We start from the raw sequence: 18,808 nt of genomic DNA, 5'->3' as shown, positions 1-18,808 counted from the left end.
AGCAACATTTCTTTCTACCAAAACAAAATGATTGCGGATCAGCAGGTAAACCAGAGCGTGCCAGTGCTTGTGTTGAACATGGGACTTTCTTTTTTTTAATGAAAAATGAATCACCAGACACTCATTATCGGCCTTAGAGGAGATAATGAATTTGGCCCGGGTTTCTGTGAAACCAACACCTCGTCACAAAACCTGCAAACGTGATATTTTCATTTCATCTGGTTTGCGTTTCACCATCGACGTCCAAATCACTGTTCTCCACCCACACTTATCTCTTTCCCCCAACTCGCATGCCATAGTGTTGCCAAGACTAATCCCTGTACAGACAGACGGATCCTGAGTGTGAAAATGGAGCCTTTAATTACGCACTTTTTTTTATATATATTTTTTTTATCCCACGATTTTGTAACCCATTTTTCACCCCTGTGTCAATCATCTAATGTGATCCTGAGCTCTACACACCCTCCACCAACCTGGGGAGAGCAACGGACTTGAACTCATGCTTCCTTCATGCCTGGAGTGTCCAAGTTGCTCCTTTACACCTGACAGGGGGGAGTTTCCCTGGTTGGACGTAGCGCATGGAAGGAACACGTTATTCCAACCAGTTCCTTTCCCCTCCATCAGGTGCCCCGGCTGGCCAGGGGGAGGCAGTTTAGAGACCAGGATTACTGCATGTTTTTGTGAGGGTACCTACCCTAGGGGACACGGGGAGAACATGCAAACTCCACACAGAAAGTGTTTACGCACTTTCAACCTGGCATTCCTATTATTAGCATGTCATTAGTAGTGGTAGGCACACTTCTTGTTCTATATATTTTTGGTCGTGTCCGTGTTTCTTGCCTTTGATGTTTATTTTGTATCTTTGAATTGCTTTGTTTTGTTTTTTGACCTTGTTCAGCACTTTAGTCAGCTTTGGGCTGTTGTACAAGTGCTATAGAAATGACGTTTGATTTGATTTGAAGCGAACCTTTGGCAAAAATAGGCAAACATTGGCGAAAATAGCCAATCTACAAGCTCAAAACGCGATGCAGCATGTCATGTTGTGACATCAGCTATTTTCAGCGAAGAGAGTTGTTAAATAATTGTGTTAATGTCACTTCTGCAGATCATAAAGGACCGCGTGTTCTCCCACATCTCGAGGAACAGGTACATGTGGAACGCCCTTCCAGGAGGCCTGTTGGTCCTGCCAGAATACTCCACACACTTGGCTCATTTTCCTTTCTACTACCTGGGACTAGGTAAATGCACACCTCGCTTCACTGAACAAAGGCTCCATCCAGCCTTTCGCTTTTCACAAAGTTTAAATGAGTTTAAATTCCCAGATCACAAATGAATAGATAATTCACTCATACATCTTGCACACATTAGTCCAGCCAATAATGTACTGTAACTTGACCTCACACAAAATACATTTTAGTTGCATCCTACGCATATAAAGTATCATCTATTTTCTATTCTATTTATGAAAAACTGAAAGTGTTCATGTATAATCCAAAATGGAAATCATGAAAAAAATGGCAGCAATTGCCCATCCACCCTGGTGACATGTGGCATTATCTAATTTTGCAAGCAGATCTGTAGACAGAGAAAACGTCACCAGAATCAACTCTTGGATGATACTGTAGAGATAGATGAATAGACAATAGATAGATGGATGTAGATTGATACTATAGTGATAGACTTATTGATAGATACTTAGATAGATAGACGCAGAAGTAGTTAGTTAGTTTTATTTATCTCGGTCATGGTGTATCACAGCAGTTCAGTTAGATGTATTGTAGACACTAGACATTATGTATAGTTAGATAAAGGAGAAACCACAGCATGGTCAAATATAGCATGCACAACCATGTGGGCTCGTCACTGACACATCTGTTTTTGGTAGGATCATATATAGGCCATTATCAAAACTTTCCCTTCCTACAAATTACATCAGACTTGTCCCATCTCATTCAGAACATAACAAGGACACGCCATCCGTTGCATTTGTTTTTGTTGCAATTTGAGTGAGGTTGACCCACATTTTAGGTCTAAAATGCCTGGACTAAATGCCTGTCAAAAAATGATTTACGGGCCATCCTAACCACTTGCCTTTCGTCTTTCTATTTTTCGATATGATCTCCCACAGGGGTGACTCCAGGACAGGAGTTCACAGCTGTCATCCATGCTGTCTCCCCATTGGTCTCCCAGTCTCAGCCAATCATGAAGTTGCTCCAGGTGGTCTCCAAGTCCAAATACTGTTCACAGGTAACCTGGAAAATTATTTTAATACTGGTCATACTGTAGGTAAATTAGCGGGTCCTTTTCCCCCTTTTCTCCAAAGTTACGCCAATTCCCAATTTTCCCCACCCACGTGTAGTCCCTGCTATCACTGCTGACCCCTACATTTGGTCATGTGGGATGTAGCCGGGTCGCGGCAGAGACTTGCGCTGGAGAATATTGGTTCACCGATCTGAGCCCCCACCCCTGACCTGCTCCGCCCCTCCCCTCCCCTCCCCTCCCTGGTAGAAATCAGCGGAGGAAAGGGCTTTATTGGCATGAGAAAACATACGTTTACATTGCCAAAGCAGAAAGAACAATACAGCAATACAATCAAAACAAAAATGATGTACATTTGAAGGTCAGAATCTTCAATAGGTCAATTTCTATGTACCAAGATCACTCGATGCAGGTATAGTGCAGGAATATACACAATGATTAGTCTTTAGGGTGGTTGTGTTCCATTTGATATCCTTCTCCTATCACAGCAACTCACAAATCTTGCTGCTGTGTTTGCACATTGATGTACTTCGCCCAGCAGATATGGGAGTTTTTTGTCATTGGTCATGTTTTCAAAATCTCCGTGTGTGGTTGTAATCTGGGAAGTATGTGTCTCTGATGTCTTGGTACAATGGACAGATGGTTAGGAAGTGTAGCTCGGTTTCCACTTAATTTTGTGTGCAGTGGGTGCATAGTCTGTCTTCTATCGGGATACAGATCTGCCTATGACGGCCTTTCTCGATCGCGAGACTGTGCTCACTGAGTCTGTACCTAGTTAAGATTTCTTTGTTTTGGGTCGGTCACGGTGCTCAGGTATTCTGCCACTGTGTATTCTCTGTTCACTCCCACTCTCCTAGACCAGGACATGTGTCACGTTCCCCCAGGCTTTCATTTTTTGAGCCGCGAAAATAGAAGCCTGGGTACCGAGGCTATGTGGGAGGGTGTAGACAAACACCTCTCCTCCAATACATATGGAGCCACCAGACGCTTCTTTTCACCTGACAGTGAGTTTCACTGTAAAGGCGGAACACATAGAGAGTTACACGCTGGCAGGCTGACCTAGTTCTTCTCCCTGCTGAGCAGGCACCCTCCAATTTGTAGAGGTTTGCTAATGCCGTGACAGAGATCGCTCAAACACAGGCAGTTCGTTGGAGAGCCTGGCCAAGCCGGAAGCACAGCAGAGGATTAGACCCCTATTATATAGTCTCCTTACACGGTGGTGGGCAATAACCTTTTTCCACTGCACCACCTGGTGCCTAGATTTTCGAAGATATGTTTATGATGTGGAAAATGTCATCGTGATAAATGATAGAACACAAAAACTGAGATTGATAACAATCAAATTGCTGTATATTTTTCATCACACGTAATTGTTGCAAAAGTGACTCCATTCCTGCTGCGATCACGTAGCTTTAGAAATGAGCTAACGTAATGAACTGAAGAAATATTATGTCAGGAACGCCTGTGAGCTGAACAGTTTAATTAGCTTATCTAATGAGTCTCTGCTCCTCTGTGATTCTCTCCGCCTCCCCCAGATCATCATTCTGTGGAACAGCGAGAAGCCGCCTCCCCATAGGAGTAAATGGCCGCCCATGCCTGTCCCCCTCACTGTGACAGATGGAAGGAGGAAGGTGAGGGTCACTGTCCTTTCCAATCCTAACTCATACTCTCACTCACCCTGGCCTCTGAGTGACACCGTGACAGGTTGACACTCAGCTGGTCTGTTTCTGTAGCCCATTTCTGTTCTTCTTCCCGTCTCTAATCCCAGAAACTTTTGTCCTCTTTTACCCTGACTGACATGTCCTCTTTTGGGGGCCTGTCTGTTAAAAAAATAAATCCTTCAAATATCCGTGGTTTTTCGCGTATCTGTGTATCACAGTCACAGACCATGAAACCATACATATTTACATACAATGCACGTTCAATGGTTCGTTTGGAAACACTCTTAGAGGCGGACTTCCACATTGAACTCTGTATTATTTTTAATACATTTAAAGGACCACTTCTCCACTTTTCAACCTATCTTCATATTTCAACCTATCTTCAACCGTACTCCAGTGACATCATCGATGGGGAATACAAGCTAATAGAAAATGGAAGCCATCGTTCTCACGATAATGAAAATCTAAAAAAAATTGTAAAGAAAATCGTGTTTAAAAAAAAAACTGCCTAATGATGATGTCACTGGAGGATGGTTTCTAAACTGCCCACAACCCTCCTATGAGACACAGACTGAGTAGAAAAAAGATAGGTTGAAAAGTGGTGAAGTGATCCTTTAAAAGGACCTTCTTCAGACATACAGATTATGCCTGAATGTTCTTGACCAAAATAAATGAACATACTGTAATACTGCTGCTTCAGAGAGATTACAGGCATAATTATATTTTAACCATGTTGAGTATTCACTTTTCTCAAGTAATCTATCGTTAAACTTACCCAAAGCATTTACCCATATTGCAAACAGTACAACAAGTACACATACGCAAGTATAACACAAGAAAGGCCATTGTGGTCCTCTATGTACAGTATTCAATTCCTAATCAGAACATACAAGACATACAGTACAATACAAATCGTCATCAATACCAGGAACAATAAAAGGTATAATTACAGGAAACACCCTCAACTTGCTGACGGCACTCTCTGGTATCTACTGTCCTGCTGCAATTTGCGACAGGTGCTATTTTAAAAGGATCCTTGTGATACTTGGTTTTCTTTCAGTTTATTCCTAAACAGTATGATGAGATTGGGAATATATCACCTCCGACGAAACCTTTCAAATAACAAATTTAATGTAATTGAATATTGTTAAGGCCCCTTTCAAATAAATATGAATTTAAGGCTTTGTAAGACATTTGAAGGGCCTGTGGACAGAAGAAACGTGCTTGGGATGGCTAATCCAACATAAACATAATCGTTGTATGCTTCTATTTTTGTCAAAGTTACACTTTTGTTGCTTTTAATGCATTTCAAAGGCAGTAGCTGAAAATAGTCTGTTGAGTAAGGATTGATTAATTTACAAACTAAATATAAATTGAAAGATTTTCTGGTAAATTCATTGACTTTGGAGAAAAGGCAAGATAACAAAAGTTTTAGCCATTAATGGGGGTAAATGTTTAGGAATGATTCTGTACAGACATGCACTGATCCTTTAACATGATGACCACGGCACAGAGCATGCATACAGGAGTGGTGCACACATTCACCTCTCCTTCCATTTCTCACACAGACAACCAGTCGGTTCCTGCCCCACGTTGCCATAGAGACAGAGGCGGTGCTGAGTCTGGATGAGGATACAGTTCTGCTGACCAGTGAGGTGTGTGTGTGTGTGTGTGTGTGTGTGTGTGTGTGTGTGTGTGTGTGTGTGTGTGTGTGTGTGTGTGTGTGTGTGTGTGTGTGTGTGTGTGTGTGTGTGTGTGTGTGTGTGTGTGTGTGTGTGTGTGTGTGTGTGTGTGTGTGTGTGTGTGTGTGTGTGTGTGTGTGTGTGTGTGTGTGTGTGTGTGTGTGTGTGTGTGCGTGCGAGCCTGCAAATGTGTCAAAAGTAATCATTATAATCATCAGTCCTATAACGAAACATGGTAGACATTGAAGCATTCCATGGTTTGTTTCAGGTGAACTTTGCCTTCTTGGTGTGGCAGAGCTTCCCGGAGCGCATCGTGGGCTACCCTCCCAGGAGTCACTTCTGGGACCCGCTGAAGCAGGCCTGGGGCTACACGTCCAAATGGACCAACGACTATTCCATCGTCCTCACTGGAGCTGCCTTCTACCACAGGTACAGTAGCCTGGAACTCACCTATGCTTTCTATGGCATAGGCAGCTCCCGGCAGGATCCGCCGGGAGAAACTGTGCGCAGCTGCTGGACACTAATTAATTAGAGCGACAGAGACAGAGAGAGAGGAGTGTGTGTGTGTGTGTGTGTGTGTGTGTGCCAAAATGTCCATTGCTCCGCACCCTGCTAATAGTCTCTGCCCAAAACAAGCTGAATAAAAAGTATGTGAGCCAGTAGGGTTGGTTGGTACCGTTATCTGAGGGGAATAATGCTCATAGTGATTATTAGGCTCTCTAGAGCTAGAAAAATATGTAACAGCATTTCACCAGTGGTAGCTAATTTAATTCAATTCAAAGGGCTTTATTGGCATGAGAAAACATACGTTAACATTGCCAAAGCAAAAGTGGAACAATTACAAGCAAGACAAAATGATGCGTGTGCGTGTGCGTGTGCGTGTGCATGTGCATGTGCGTGTACGTGTGCGTGTGCGTGTGCGCATGCGTGCGTGCACGTCAGCTACCTGATGGTTTCAGAAACAACTCTTTCACAGAGTAGTTAGTTATGCTAATTAGTCGGGCCGGGCCTCGCGCCCAGTTAGGGCCGGGCCTTATAATTTTCAGGGCTGTTGAAACTCTAACGTGCACACACACACACACACACACACACACACACACACACACACACACACACACACACACACACACACACACACACACACACAGTCTCACACACACACACACACACACACACACACACACACACACACACACACACACACACACACAAACACAGACTAGACTGTGTTGACAGCAGCTAGGAAGACTTGGTCAGTCTTCCGGGTCCTTCAAAATGCCCCTGAGCAACTTCCATTGAAATGAATAGTGGGGGGCGGGGCTGTCGCTCCTCATCCACTCTCTAGATATATTATAACTCTATGCCTGTGGCCTAGACCAGGAGCTTTCAACAGGTGGTCCGTAAAGGTATTGCATGTGGTCCCTCACCATGCATTTGGTAATGTAGCAAAGTGAACATGTTGTATTGTCTTACACGGAACAGTGCACTAAGCCTTTGTGCACTGTTCCGTGGAAGTGTGTCAATGTTGTCAGTTACTGGGAAGTCTGAGGTTAAGACATTCTACAGAAAAGGTAGTTAGAATCTCAAGAAGGGTAAGTGTACCAACTTGCCTGATTGAGTCATCATTATTAGGAAATGTGCCCATATAATGATGTTATCATGTGTCTGCTATATGTATGAATGAATGAACCATTGTAAAGCGCTTTGAGCACTTGGAAAAGCGCTATAAAAATGCAATTCATTATTAAAAATGCAATTCATTATATCAGTACTGTATCAGTTATACGGTTGGATAAAGTAACAGAATGGAATAAGTGGCTCTGGCTTGGGCCGTGGCTCAGCGGTCCAGGCACCTTGGCTGGTAACCCAGTCTGGCAGTGTGCCGTGGGCTCGACCCCTGATCCCGACGGCCCCCACTGCATGTCCCCCATCTCTCTCCGGCGAACGCCACAAAAAAACCCATTTAAATAAAATAAGTGGTTCTGGACGACTCGTATACTTCAGTTAAATAATGCCTGGGCTTGATATAATTTGTTGCACGTAGTATCGTGCAATGAATGAAATCAAGCCCTTAACAGTCATGAATTAATTTCAATATTTTAGTTTAGACTCTAGCTATATGTATAGCAAGTTATAGAGGGAACTGTTACGATTTATAATTTGTAGAATGTATTACTTACACACTTTACAGTACATTAGGCTATTTCGTTTATTGAATTTCATAATACATTTCCTTAGAATCTACTGTATATACAGTATGTAATCATGGTAATGTATTAGTCACTATGTTGTCACTGCCAGTACTGGAGAACATAATAGTCTGAGCTATGCCCACTACAGCCTACCGTTTTTCAAAAAGAGATGGTCAATAATTAGAGAGAATCATCAGTTTGAAGTAGAATGCTTCGGTTCTATATGTACAGGTATAGGCAAAATTCTAAATGGGTGTTTTAGCGTGGGGTTATATGAATGGATTGATAACACACAGAAGGCTACCACCGCTGCAATATTATTGCATTTCCGGCTATAGGTGTATATTGTACCTTCCAAAAATCACTGTGAGAATTATTCCCCCCTAGATGGTAAATTTTGGGTCCTAGCTTACGGAATAAATGAACTGGGGTGGAACCTGCACGATATTCGATTTGTCTCACTTAGTCTCACAAAAAATTTAATGAATGAATATATTTGCGATTCTGCAAGCCAAAGTGGTGCTTTGCATGTAAACAACTGTTGTGAAAACAATTGGGGTCCTGGCTCACAGTCTAAAAGTTACAATATGAAATCTAATAGAAATGAAATTGATGTGCTAGAAATAAGAAATAAACTGTATAACAAAAAAATAGACACAATCACTCAATTATACGCCCAGATTACACACGCACAGTAACATTGAGGAAAACAATCACAAGAGGGGAACAATCCATGGAAAAGGATGACTGAGTTTGAACACAAGCCAGCATAATGATGTGAATTTCAAAGTGAAAAGGAGAATAATTAAGGAACAGAAGGACACAAGGAAATAGTGTGAGAGTACGCGACAAGAAGTACACGATCGAGGATTATGAATCAGAGAGGTATTGGAAGGACAATGTATCCATCTATTAGCAATCTAGTGTAGTCATGCATAAATAAACTTACACTTTAAGGGTACTCCTTTTCTCCAATGGGCTCACCCAATGGGCTCACCCAGAGGGGATGGACACTATATAAGAAACATAATATCAATATACACACATCCATGATCCATATCTCTCTCCTGTGCTGTCTCTACATGTAGGTACTATCACTACCTGTTTTCATATCTCTCTCCTGTGCTTTCTCTACATGTAGGTACTATCACTACCTGTTTTCTCTCTCCTGTGCTGTCTCTACATGTAGGTACTATCACTACCTGTTTTCATATCTCTCTCCTGTGCTTTCTCTACATGTAGGTACTATCACTACCTGTTTTCTCTCTCCTGTGCTGTCTCTACATGTAGGTACTATCACTACCTGTTTTCTCTCTCCTGTGCTGTCTCTACATGTAGGTACTATCACTACCTGTTTTCATATCTCTCTCCTGTGCTGTCTCTACATGTAGGTACTATCACTACCTGTTTTCTCTCTCCTGTGCTGTCTCTACATGTAGGTACTATCACTACCTGTTTTCATATCTCTCTCCTGTGCTGTCTCTACATGTAGGTACTATCACTACCTGTTTTCCCACTACCTTCCCCCTGCCCTGCGGGCCTTGGTGGACCACACGTCCAACTGTGAGGACATACTGATGAACTTCCTGGTCTCCTCAGTAACGCACCTGCCACCAATCAAAGTGGCTCAGAGGAAACAGTACAAGGAGCTGCCCAGCCCACAGGTCAGCAACATCACTATGGTCAGTGCAGTGGCATCACTAGGTCACTGATGTTTTTTCATTATTTTCTCTCATTCACCAGCAAAACATGTTGCTAGTTTTCGTTGTTTTTGAGTGCATGCTAGTTCATTTTGGATAATGATTACTAAGGAATTGTTGACAAACGAGAATGTATACTGTTCACTATGGCCAATAAGGCAACAAAGGCAAACTTTGGCCAATAGAAGGTATGCGCGTGACATCATCATCATACCCGGAAGTTATGCGGGAACGCCTACTGAGTGGGAAAAAACTACTTTTCTGGCCTTGACAGCCCATACTGTACATCCAAACAGAAAAGTCCTGATTGCATTAAACGACGTTAAACGACATTAAACTCACTTTGTCGAGTCACTTTGACACTCCATTTGCCACTCCATTTACCATTCACTTTATGCATGCGCATACCCTCTGTATTGATTTAATATTCACGTTCAAGGTTTCTAAAGAAAACCATAACATTCAATGTTAACTGAAATGGTGCAGTTTTTACATTTTTGGGGATGCTATTTTTGACAAAAACTGAAAATGCAGTTTTTAACTTTATAATTCTGCGTTCACATTGCCAGCTACAGAAAATAAATAATATAAAATATATACTATAAAGAATATATATAATAGGGGACACAGTGGCTGTCGCCTCACAGCTAGAAGGTCCCCACTGGGGACGCTATGGGTGCTGGGGGCGTGCTCTCTCCTCTGTGTCATCAGTGCCCATAAAAGGGCCTTTCTGTGTGGAGTCTGTATGTTCTCCCTGTGTCCCCTAGGGTAGGTACCCCCACAAAAAACATGCCGTAATCCTGGTCTCTAAACTGCCTCCCTCTGGCCAGCCGAGGTGCCTGATGGAGGGGAAAGGAACTGGTCAGAATAACGTGTTCCCTCCATGCGCTACGTCCGGCCAGGGAAACTCCCCCCTGTCAGGTGAAACGAAGCAGCTTGGACTCGTCATGCATAGAAGGAAGCATGAGGTCAGTCCGCTGCCCCCCCAGGTTGGCAGAGAAAGTGTAGCGCCCAGGATTACATTAGATAATTGACACTGGGTGAAAAAATTGGTTACAAAATCTTGGGATAAAAATTAAGAAAAAATAATAATATATATAATAAAAATGAAGTGACACAGCTTATCTGTCACTGAGTCACTGTTGAAGGGTTGATCAACATGCTCGAGTCGCTTAGTACCTTCATGTTGCTGGCTTCCATTGAAAATGAATGGTGGTCTGTAGCTACGTAGCTTCCAGTGTGAACGCAGCATACGATTCTAGGCATGCTGTATACCATGATGACAATCCCACTGTCATGACCTCTTCTCTAGGGTACGAAGAGCGCCCCATGGGCCAACCCGGAGCACTTCAGCCAGCGGCAGGAGTGCGTCAACACGTTTGCCAGCTGGTTTGGCTACATGCCCCTGGTCCACTCCCAGTTCCGTCTGGACCCCGTGCTCTTCAAGGATCAGGTGTCCGTCCTCCGGAAGAAGTACAAAGACCTAGAGCGAGCATGAAGCCGAGAGACAAACGGGCACGCTGCAACGACTCCTCAGTGTTCATTTGAACACTGAGAGTGTCAAAATGGTTTATGGTTTATAATAGAGTCCATTTTGACACTGAAGATTTCATTGTGTATGACCCGGAAGAACAGAGGACTGTTGGTACGGGCAGACAAATGAGCAGAGCAAACGGTGAAAGGCGTGAGGATGACAGTCTGAAAAAGCCTGTGATACGGACAGAGTCACAGAACGATTGACCTGCAGGCAAACACACAGCGGTTTGCTCTACTTATGACAGGCCCTGGAGGACTGTCTAGGACCTTCTAGCAGACAGGAATAAATAAAGTATATATATATGGGACCAGTAGCGCTATGAGCTGCAAAATGGATCCAGGAAAAAAGCTTTTGGAGGTAACGTCAGGGGCCTTAAAAGAGGCTGTGATTGGTCTCTCATTTGAGAACAGACAATCTATTAAAAAAACAAAACTGAAATATTTCTAGTGTCAGTGCCATTGCTGTGACAACGGGAAGGAAAGGAAGGTGTCAGACGCCCAGGGCACTGGTATCGGTGCCACGCACTCTGGCTGTCAACTCATCCTAACATCATTGTGTGCTGGGAACATCTCCAAGGAACCGGATCACTTCACATCCTCAATGTAGCTGTTAAATCCAATTAAAAAGAAATCATTTCTAAATGCAAATAACCTGGCATGGCACTTTGTGGTGTTACTCATAATGTATTACACTTGGCACAATCTGGGAAGTGGGAACCCTTTTGTTGGGGTGGGGGGGTATGTTTTGTCACCGTCTTTTCCTGTCGAAAGTAGTTAACCCATTCTGACCTGAGATCAGATTTATACAAGGTTTCCACGGGACACACACTGGTCTGATTAACCCATTCTGACCTGAGATCAGATTCTAAAAATGTCAGTCGTTCTTCGAATTTTTCAAAAATAGCAGACCTACAAGCTCGTATCGCGCCACTCGGTGGCGCGATATGAGCTTGTAGATCTGCTGTTTTTCAATAGATAAAGCATAACATGATGCCAACACCAAAATGGGTGCCCGGTCAGAATGGGTTAACAGGAATTTGGCTTTGCTCCTCCCCTTTCTTTGTCCACTTCCTCCGTACTGATTCTGTTTATTCCTACTAATAACACTACGCTTATGGCAGTGAAGCAGAATCTGTCTTGCGAGATTACACTTGGCATATTCCTTTACCCAAATCGTTATTTACTGTTATTGATAGGATAGGAAATGGGGAAAGAGATGGGGAGGGGAGTGACACACAGTCATCAGGGATCGGGATTCAAACCAGCGACACGCTGTCGGGCTGGAATTGCAGCCTAGGGTGCCCGGACCACCACGACACGACTTCAAATCTAATGGATATGTACTGTAGTACATTATTCACAGTATGGGAGAAGGAAACAAATTGCCTTTAGTGAATGATTAATAAAGTGATCAGTCACTGCAAGTCTTGGTCTTCCTCAGACCTAATCGATAGAACAGTAAAATTAGTTTCTCAACCCGTTGATTGGGACCCAAATGTGAGGAACAATTGCAATTGACAATATCGTAACTGATCTAGGGCTGCCAATGCAACTATTGATTATATTTGTGATTATTCTATTGGTTACTTTTGCATATTTGTTTTTAAATTTGTATATTATTTATAGAAACAAATTCTAATTGATTATTTTTTTATAATAAACTAAATCAATGTCTGCGTAACCACTAAATCTCTACTTTATACTTCATCATACAAAAGTTTAATTTTGTAATTGTCATGCAAACATAATAGCCAATCTACAAGCTCACGTTGCAATGCTTTACGAGCCTGTAGATCTGCCAATCCATATTTTTTAAATAATTGATTACGTTGATTATTCTGATCATAAATCCAGGTCCTGGAGGACAATCAAGTGAGATACACAGCATGAACCAGCCCCATCGAAAACTACCAAGACAAACATTTGGTACATTTGGTGTTAGCTAAAGATACCAGCTGAAAAACAATACATGTGCATATTAGTAATTGCTTATTTTGCCAATTATGAACTGTAATATAGAGTGGACAATATAAGCATGTTCTGAGATTTCATTAGAAAGGAGATTTTATTCTGTAGAAAAGAAGAACCCAGATGAACATTTTACAAAAATAAATCACCAGCTAGCAAGTCTCAACAACCTGAAAGTAAACAGGTGTGTTGCCTTGCAAACAGGCAGCTAATCTCATTAATCACATACATACACAGGTGTGTACACTCTTTCAGTCCCGTCTTGCACCAGCCACACACACACACAAACACACATAACCTGAGATACATACAGTAGCTGCCAAGGGGCTAATTTAGATTCAAACCCCCTAAACCCATCAGGCTAATGTTTGTAAAACACACAAAGGATCTGAAGGGCAAATCCTCCCGTTGTTCGTCATCTGATGAGCTTGTGCTTTCTGGAAGAATTAACTCCAATGAATTCAAATCTACCTGGTCCCCATCCAGCACTTGTGGGCATGCCACCATGGAGATGGTACAGTATGTTTTATGCATTTCCACCCAAGGCAACTAGGGTTTCAATTCAAAAATATGAACTGCGTGAAAGAAATGTGACATAGATAGATGGTTAAAGACTTATTTGAATATTTATGAGAAGGAAAAAGATAATCCCTTTAAAAGAAAGAAGTTAACCCTAACACGCTGACAATCACAGGCCAGCCAGCGTCTAGAAGGGGATGGAAGGTACTGGAGTGAAATGTTCTCCTCCTCGAACAGCCTTCATCCTTTTTGATTCAATCGTCACCTCTTTGCATCTCCATCACGTGCGAGGAGTTGAGAGTTGAGAAATCCAACAGCTTCGACCACTCAAAACTCTACACCAGTGGTTCTCAAAGTGGGGTCCAGGGCTCCTTGAGGGGGTTCCAAATGGACCCTTACAGGTCGGTAATTCGGTACAGTGTACATATGGAAGCGAATGGACCAGTAAGGGTCATGTAAGCCGCTAAAGCTGGTATAAGTGGGAGTGAGTAGAGGGGAGGAGGAGAGGGGAGCGAACCTCTAGTTTAGTTACATTTGTACGCTCTCCGTTCTGGGGAAGATTGAGAACCAAAGATGCAGGTTGAGTGCATACTGTAAAATGTCACGTCCCCCTCCACCTCCGCCAAGTCATTGCTTCATTGGCAGTCTGTATGTAAGCCCTGTCCATCCAGGTGTTAAGTGATGTCACTTCCTGAGTGTCAGCATTGCGTTGACGTCCCACAGCAGGTTCCTCATCTGGTCCATCAGAACCTTCATCTCCTGGTTCTTCTGACGCACTTTCTGCAGGGTGGATGACATGACAGACACACATGAGCATCAGCAAGCTTCACAATGTAGGACATGACAATTATGGTCTTAAGCACTCACTTAAAATCTACCTCAATGACCGGGGTCCCCCAGGGGTTTTACTTGATCTCCCCCTCCCCTCTACGCCAAATCTCTTCGTCAAAAAATAGTCTATCTACCATTTCACAACACATCGCATTGAGACGAGTTATGAGCTTGAAGATGGGCTATTTTCACCCAATGCCTAGTTTTGGGATGCTAGCGTTCATGTGGTTAAACTGTTAAAATGGGGCAGTTGACTGGAGGACATCTCTGAACTGCATTTTGATGGGAGCAGTGGTTTACAATGCAAATATTGGTTGTGAAATTGTATTGCTTTATTTTGAATCAGTCACGCACCAAGTAAAAACATAACTTTTTGTTATTTGCATCTCTCAGTGAAGCAGAGGGATATTACATGCCCATAGCATTTATGTTTTGCCATTATATTACTAAGTTCTGTATTTAAGGTATTCTATTAACTTAGCTCTCAAGACATGAGTTAATGAGCGGAATACATATCAATATTTATTTTGGGCTATAAAAAGAAAGAAAAGGCAAGAGCAAGACTCATCCATCCTGCTGGTCCACTGACTTGGCCTCTTTCAGAGTTCATGCTGCCACCTAGAGGCCATTTGCGGTGTAATTTCACAGCCCAGTTATGACACGATAAGTCAGTAGCTTTGTTTGTGAGCCTTGCACACAGACCGATTAGCCAATATGTAGGGCTGTCACAATTACACATTTACATTGACGATTAATTGTCAAAGAAATAATTGCCATTAACGATTTGTGTTTTGGGTATTGAATAGAAATTACATTTCTGTTTGCCATTTAGGCTTCATAGTAAAAAAAGTGCACAGGGCAGACATGACAAATAACTGAAATATACAAAGATTATTTCAATTAATTGCGATTACACAATTATGTAATAATTGTGACAACAATTATTACCAACATGGGGCAGGCGTGCCTCATCCCCTTTGCCCTGGAAAGCATGTTTCCAGACTAGCAATTCAGTAACAACTGTTGTAGGGTGTTATGACAGTTTGCCATAGTTTTACGTTTTTAAACACACTGACGACACCGTACACCAGTGGTCAGGGGTCGTTTGGACAATCACTAGAAAATTGCAACGTGACTCCCGTGTGTTATGGGATCTAGGCTATCCACTACTAGTCAACTCCCAATATTATCCCAGAGGAATGGTCACATTGGAGTATTATGGGACATATTATGGGATTTCTCTGTGTGTGTGTGTGTGTGTGTGTGTGTGTGTCAAGATTCAGGTACAGACCTCAAGAACTTCTTGTCTCTCCTCGGCGACACCAGGACTACAGGGCTCCACTCGGATCCCAGCAATCTCCTCCGCTTTGTAAGGAACCAGCTGAGGATGAAAATGCACAAATACATGTTTCTTAGAAAAAACACTTCACGACAATTAGCTTATCTACAAGCTCGCAACATGTTGCATTGCGATGCATTTTGAGCTTGTAGATCTACAATAAAGAAATATATGCAATAAAGAAAGCAAAAGAAGAAAGGGAAAGACTGAAGATTTTGGAAAGGTGTGGGGGGGACATTTGCCACATTGGCAATTTGGCATAGATTTAGTTTTTGTGTAGAAAAAGAAAAAAAACTGACCTCTGCCGGATCCTCCTGCAGGTCAGAGGTCATCTCCACGCAGCGTTCATAGAGGAGTCGGAGCTTTCGGAACAGCAGGGCCAGCTGGCGTAGGTGTTCCTGCAGCTTCCCAAAGCGGTCCTGGTACATGGCCTGGCTCTGTGTCACACCGTTGGGAAGCTACGGGCGGACAAACACACACCCGTTTGTCTCTGGATTTCAAGGACAATGCATTTTATATTCTGTTCCACTATGCATTGGGGTTTTAGTAAAGACATTCCACATTTTCACTTCATTTAAAAGGGCAATAATGACAATTCTGGGAAAGGGAGTTATTCACTCAGGGAAAGACTGACTAGATTGATTGAATACTATATTAACAGTTTGCAAAAAAAAAACAGTGCTAAAAGGATAACCATTGTGGTCCTGTGTATTTAATTAATCAAGACATACAATAAATATACAATAATATGCTAGACATGATCAACACAAGTTAGCAATAAAACATATGTACAGTAAACAGTAGGGGGGTTGCAGTGGCAGTTTTGAAGGAGGATAAGGACTCTTGAATCACACTTTTTGATGCCTGTTGGTAGAGCATTCCACATTTTGGTGGCATAGCAGAATTTAACGCCATGTTTGTGCTGAATCTGGGTTGAAGGAGGTCAGTGGAGCTTCCTCAGGTGTTGTGTTTGTGGCTTTAATTGTAGTTATTGTAGTAGTTTGACAGGTACATGGTAAAGGTAGGAAGCCTGCGTGCAGACAGAAGAATAAGGATGGGAAACTGAATCGTTAACTCTGAGAATAGAAATTGTATGTCTCCGAGCTCATCAATGCCAGCATGTTTTTCTGGAATTTGCTCATTGCAAAACAATGTCACAAATAAATACATACATACATACATGTATAAATGTATAAATGTGTGTGTGTGTGTGTATGTATTTTGACAGGTAGATAATGAAACATGGGCATTCCTACTCATTTTCCTCACTGAAAATGGGAGGATGGACCTGCATTCAATAAGGGAATTAAAGAATCCGATCGATTAGCAGAATCTCTAATGGCATTTGTAGGAAATTAAAAAACGGTAGCAATTCCCTTCCCACCCTAGAGACACAGGGCCCTATTTTCATCAGTCCCTTATCCCCAAACGTCTTTGCCTTTTTGTTACTATAATAATAATAATAATAAAACTATATATAATAATAAATAAACATTTTTGAATAGTTCGAAAGAGCCGATCTATAAGCTCACAACGTGTCTATGTAGATCGGCTAGTTTCAAAATGTTTGAAGTTTAGGCATAAGGGGTACTGACGGTACTAACGAAAATAGGGCCCCCGGTCAGTGTCCAGTTTAGTACCTGTGTGGCCCGTGTTAACTGGAAGATCTCCATGGTGCGAGTGACAATGTCTTGGACGGTCTCCTGCCCGATGCGACACAGGAACACGGGTGAGATCTCTCGCAGTGCTCCCTGGGGCGGCAGCGGGGGCTGGCCCGGTCCCGAGGCTGCACTGGGGGGCAAATGAGGCTGTTGCTGCTGCTGGGGTGGTGGGATGATCCCCATCCCCATCTTCTGGGGTAAGGAGGAGGCTGACATCACTTGACTGGGGGGGGGGGGGGGGGGAGAGGAAATTATGGAATGGCTAAAGGAGCTGCTTTCTGTTAATAAAAATTTAAAGTAACACATTTTGACAAATGTTTGCAGAAGACTGACTCTCACTCCACAAACAGCATTGTGCTTAATATTGATTGAAACTTGTATTCACATTTTGTACTGTGTTGTGTGGGCTTTTTAGATCGGGCAATTTTGGCGCGCGACGCCGTCGTACGGTGACGTATTATACGCGGTTCAAACAACGAAACAATGAAAGCAACGAGCGCAGCAGCATCCCGTCTGTCTAGCTGGTTAGTAGTTACACTTACACACCACTACTACACACTGGAACGCGTGTATATTTGTATGTCTCTAAATGTTCTGATTAATTGAAAATGGAGGACCCTGACGTAAACAAGTCTTAGATTTCATCCTCAAAGTAGCAGTTTTTGTATTTACTGCTGCTTTCGTTTGAAATGTACCCATATCATTCTACATACTGTGAAATAAAATGTTCAATCAATCAACCAATTGTTCATCTTACCTCAATAAGCTCTTCAACCAAACGTTATTATCGACACACAGGGGCTTGCGTAGTTGGCAGCGAAAACCATAGGATTATGTTGTTTACTGATTTATTTCTGGACAGAGGGAACATTTTACCCCAGCAGCATGATTTTCTTTTTGTACAATTACGTCACTTCCTGGTTGAAATCAAGGAGTATTAAATAAGGAGAGGACATATACCTCACTTTGTTGTAGGTAGGCACTCATGGGGTCTGGGGCTATGGTCTGGGGTCCCAGTGTTGGGCAATATTACTTTATAGGATTGATTGAAGTATTTATTAACAGATTGGAGAATTACAGTACATTCCAAGCACAACTCAATACAAAACTGTTAACTGTGGATGACGCCATAAAGCATTGCACTTGTTTACAAGGGTCCACCATGTTCAATTCATCATAACATTTACGTAGTAATATTTTTGTACCCATTCTACATACTGTGAAATAAAATGTCATCAATCAATCAATCATTCAAACTCCACTATGATCTCAGATCCAAATATTGTACTTTTACTCCTCCACTACATTTATTTGACAACTAGTTTAGTTACTTTGCATTAACCACTTCAGCCAACATTTCAGCCATTTGAAAATATCTACAAGCTCACAATGCTCTTTTCAAAGGAAGCTTAAACATTTGAAACGGGACATTCTGCATAATAAGTACTTTCTACTTTTTC

The 18,808-nt window shown here is 42.4% G+C and overlaps 2 protein-coding genes across 4 annotated transcripts in view; one reads left to right on the top strand and one right to left on the bottom strand.

Annotated features, from left to right (window-relative positions):
• ext1c (exostoses (multiple) 1c) overlaps nucleotides 1-12,705 on the top strand; it is a 109,894-nt gene extending 97,189 nt beyond the window's left edge. For 2 of the 3 annotated variants that reach the window (XM_080787028.1, XM_080787027.1), the window contains exons 6-12: nucleotides 1,106-1,238; nucleotides 2,129-2,247; nucleotides 3,795-3,890; nucleotides 5,489-5,575; nucleotides 5,871-6,031; nucleotides 9,287-9,476; nucleotides 10,807-12,705. In XM_080787028.1, coding sequence (XP_080643154.1) covers nucleotides 1,106-1,238; nucleotides 2,129-2,247; nucleotides 3,795-3,890; nucleotides 5,489-5,575; nucleotides 5,871-6,031; nucleotides 9,287-9,476; nucleotides 10,807-10,992 — 972 coding nt within the window. In that variant the 3' untranslated portion in view covers nucleotides 10,993-12,705. The remainder of the gene's footprint in view (nucleotides 1-1,105; nucleotides 1,239-2,128; nucleotides 2,248-3,794; nucleotides 3,891-5,488; nucleotides 5,576-5,870; nucleotides 6,032-9,286; nucleotides 9,477-10,806) is intronic. The other variant, XM_080787029.1, reaches the window with a different exon arrangement.
• Nucleotides 12,706-13,068: 363 nt separating this feature from the next.
• Nucleotides 13,069-18,244, bottom strand: LOC308331870 (mediator of RNA polymerase II transcription subunit 30). Its single transcript, XM_080787392.1, has 5 exons — nucleotides 18,106-18,244; nucleotides 17,328-17,571; nucleotides 15,987-16,145; nucleotides 15,640-15,729; nucleotides 13,069-14,297 (listed from the first exon to the last, which is right to left on the bottom strand). The coding sequence occupies exons 2-5, from the start codon at nucleotides 17,562-17,564 to the stop codon at nucleotides 14,202-14,204; spliced, it is 582 nt and encodes a 193-aa protein (XP_080643518.1). The 5' UTR covers nucleotides 17,565-17,571; nucleotides 18,106-18,244; the 3' UTR covers nucleotides 13,069-14,201.
• Between the last annotated feature and the right edge of the window lie 564 nt (nucleotides 18,245-18,808).

The sequence above is a fragment of the Protomyctophum bolini genome (genome assembly GCF_963924005.1).
Source record: "Protomyctophum bolini genome assembly, chromosome: 17".
Taxonomy (NCBI): Eukaryota; Metazoa; Chordata; class Actinopteri; order Myctophiformes; family Myctophidae; genus Protomyctophum; species Protomyctophum bolini.
The sequence above is the reverse complement of the archived record's forward strand: the minus strand, read 5'-3'. Positions and strand labels throughout refer to the sequence as shown.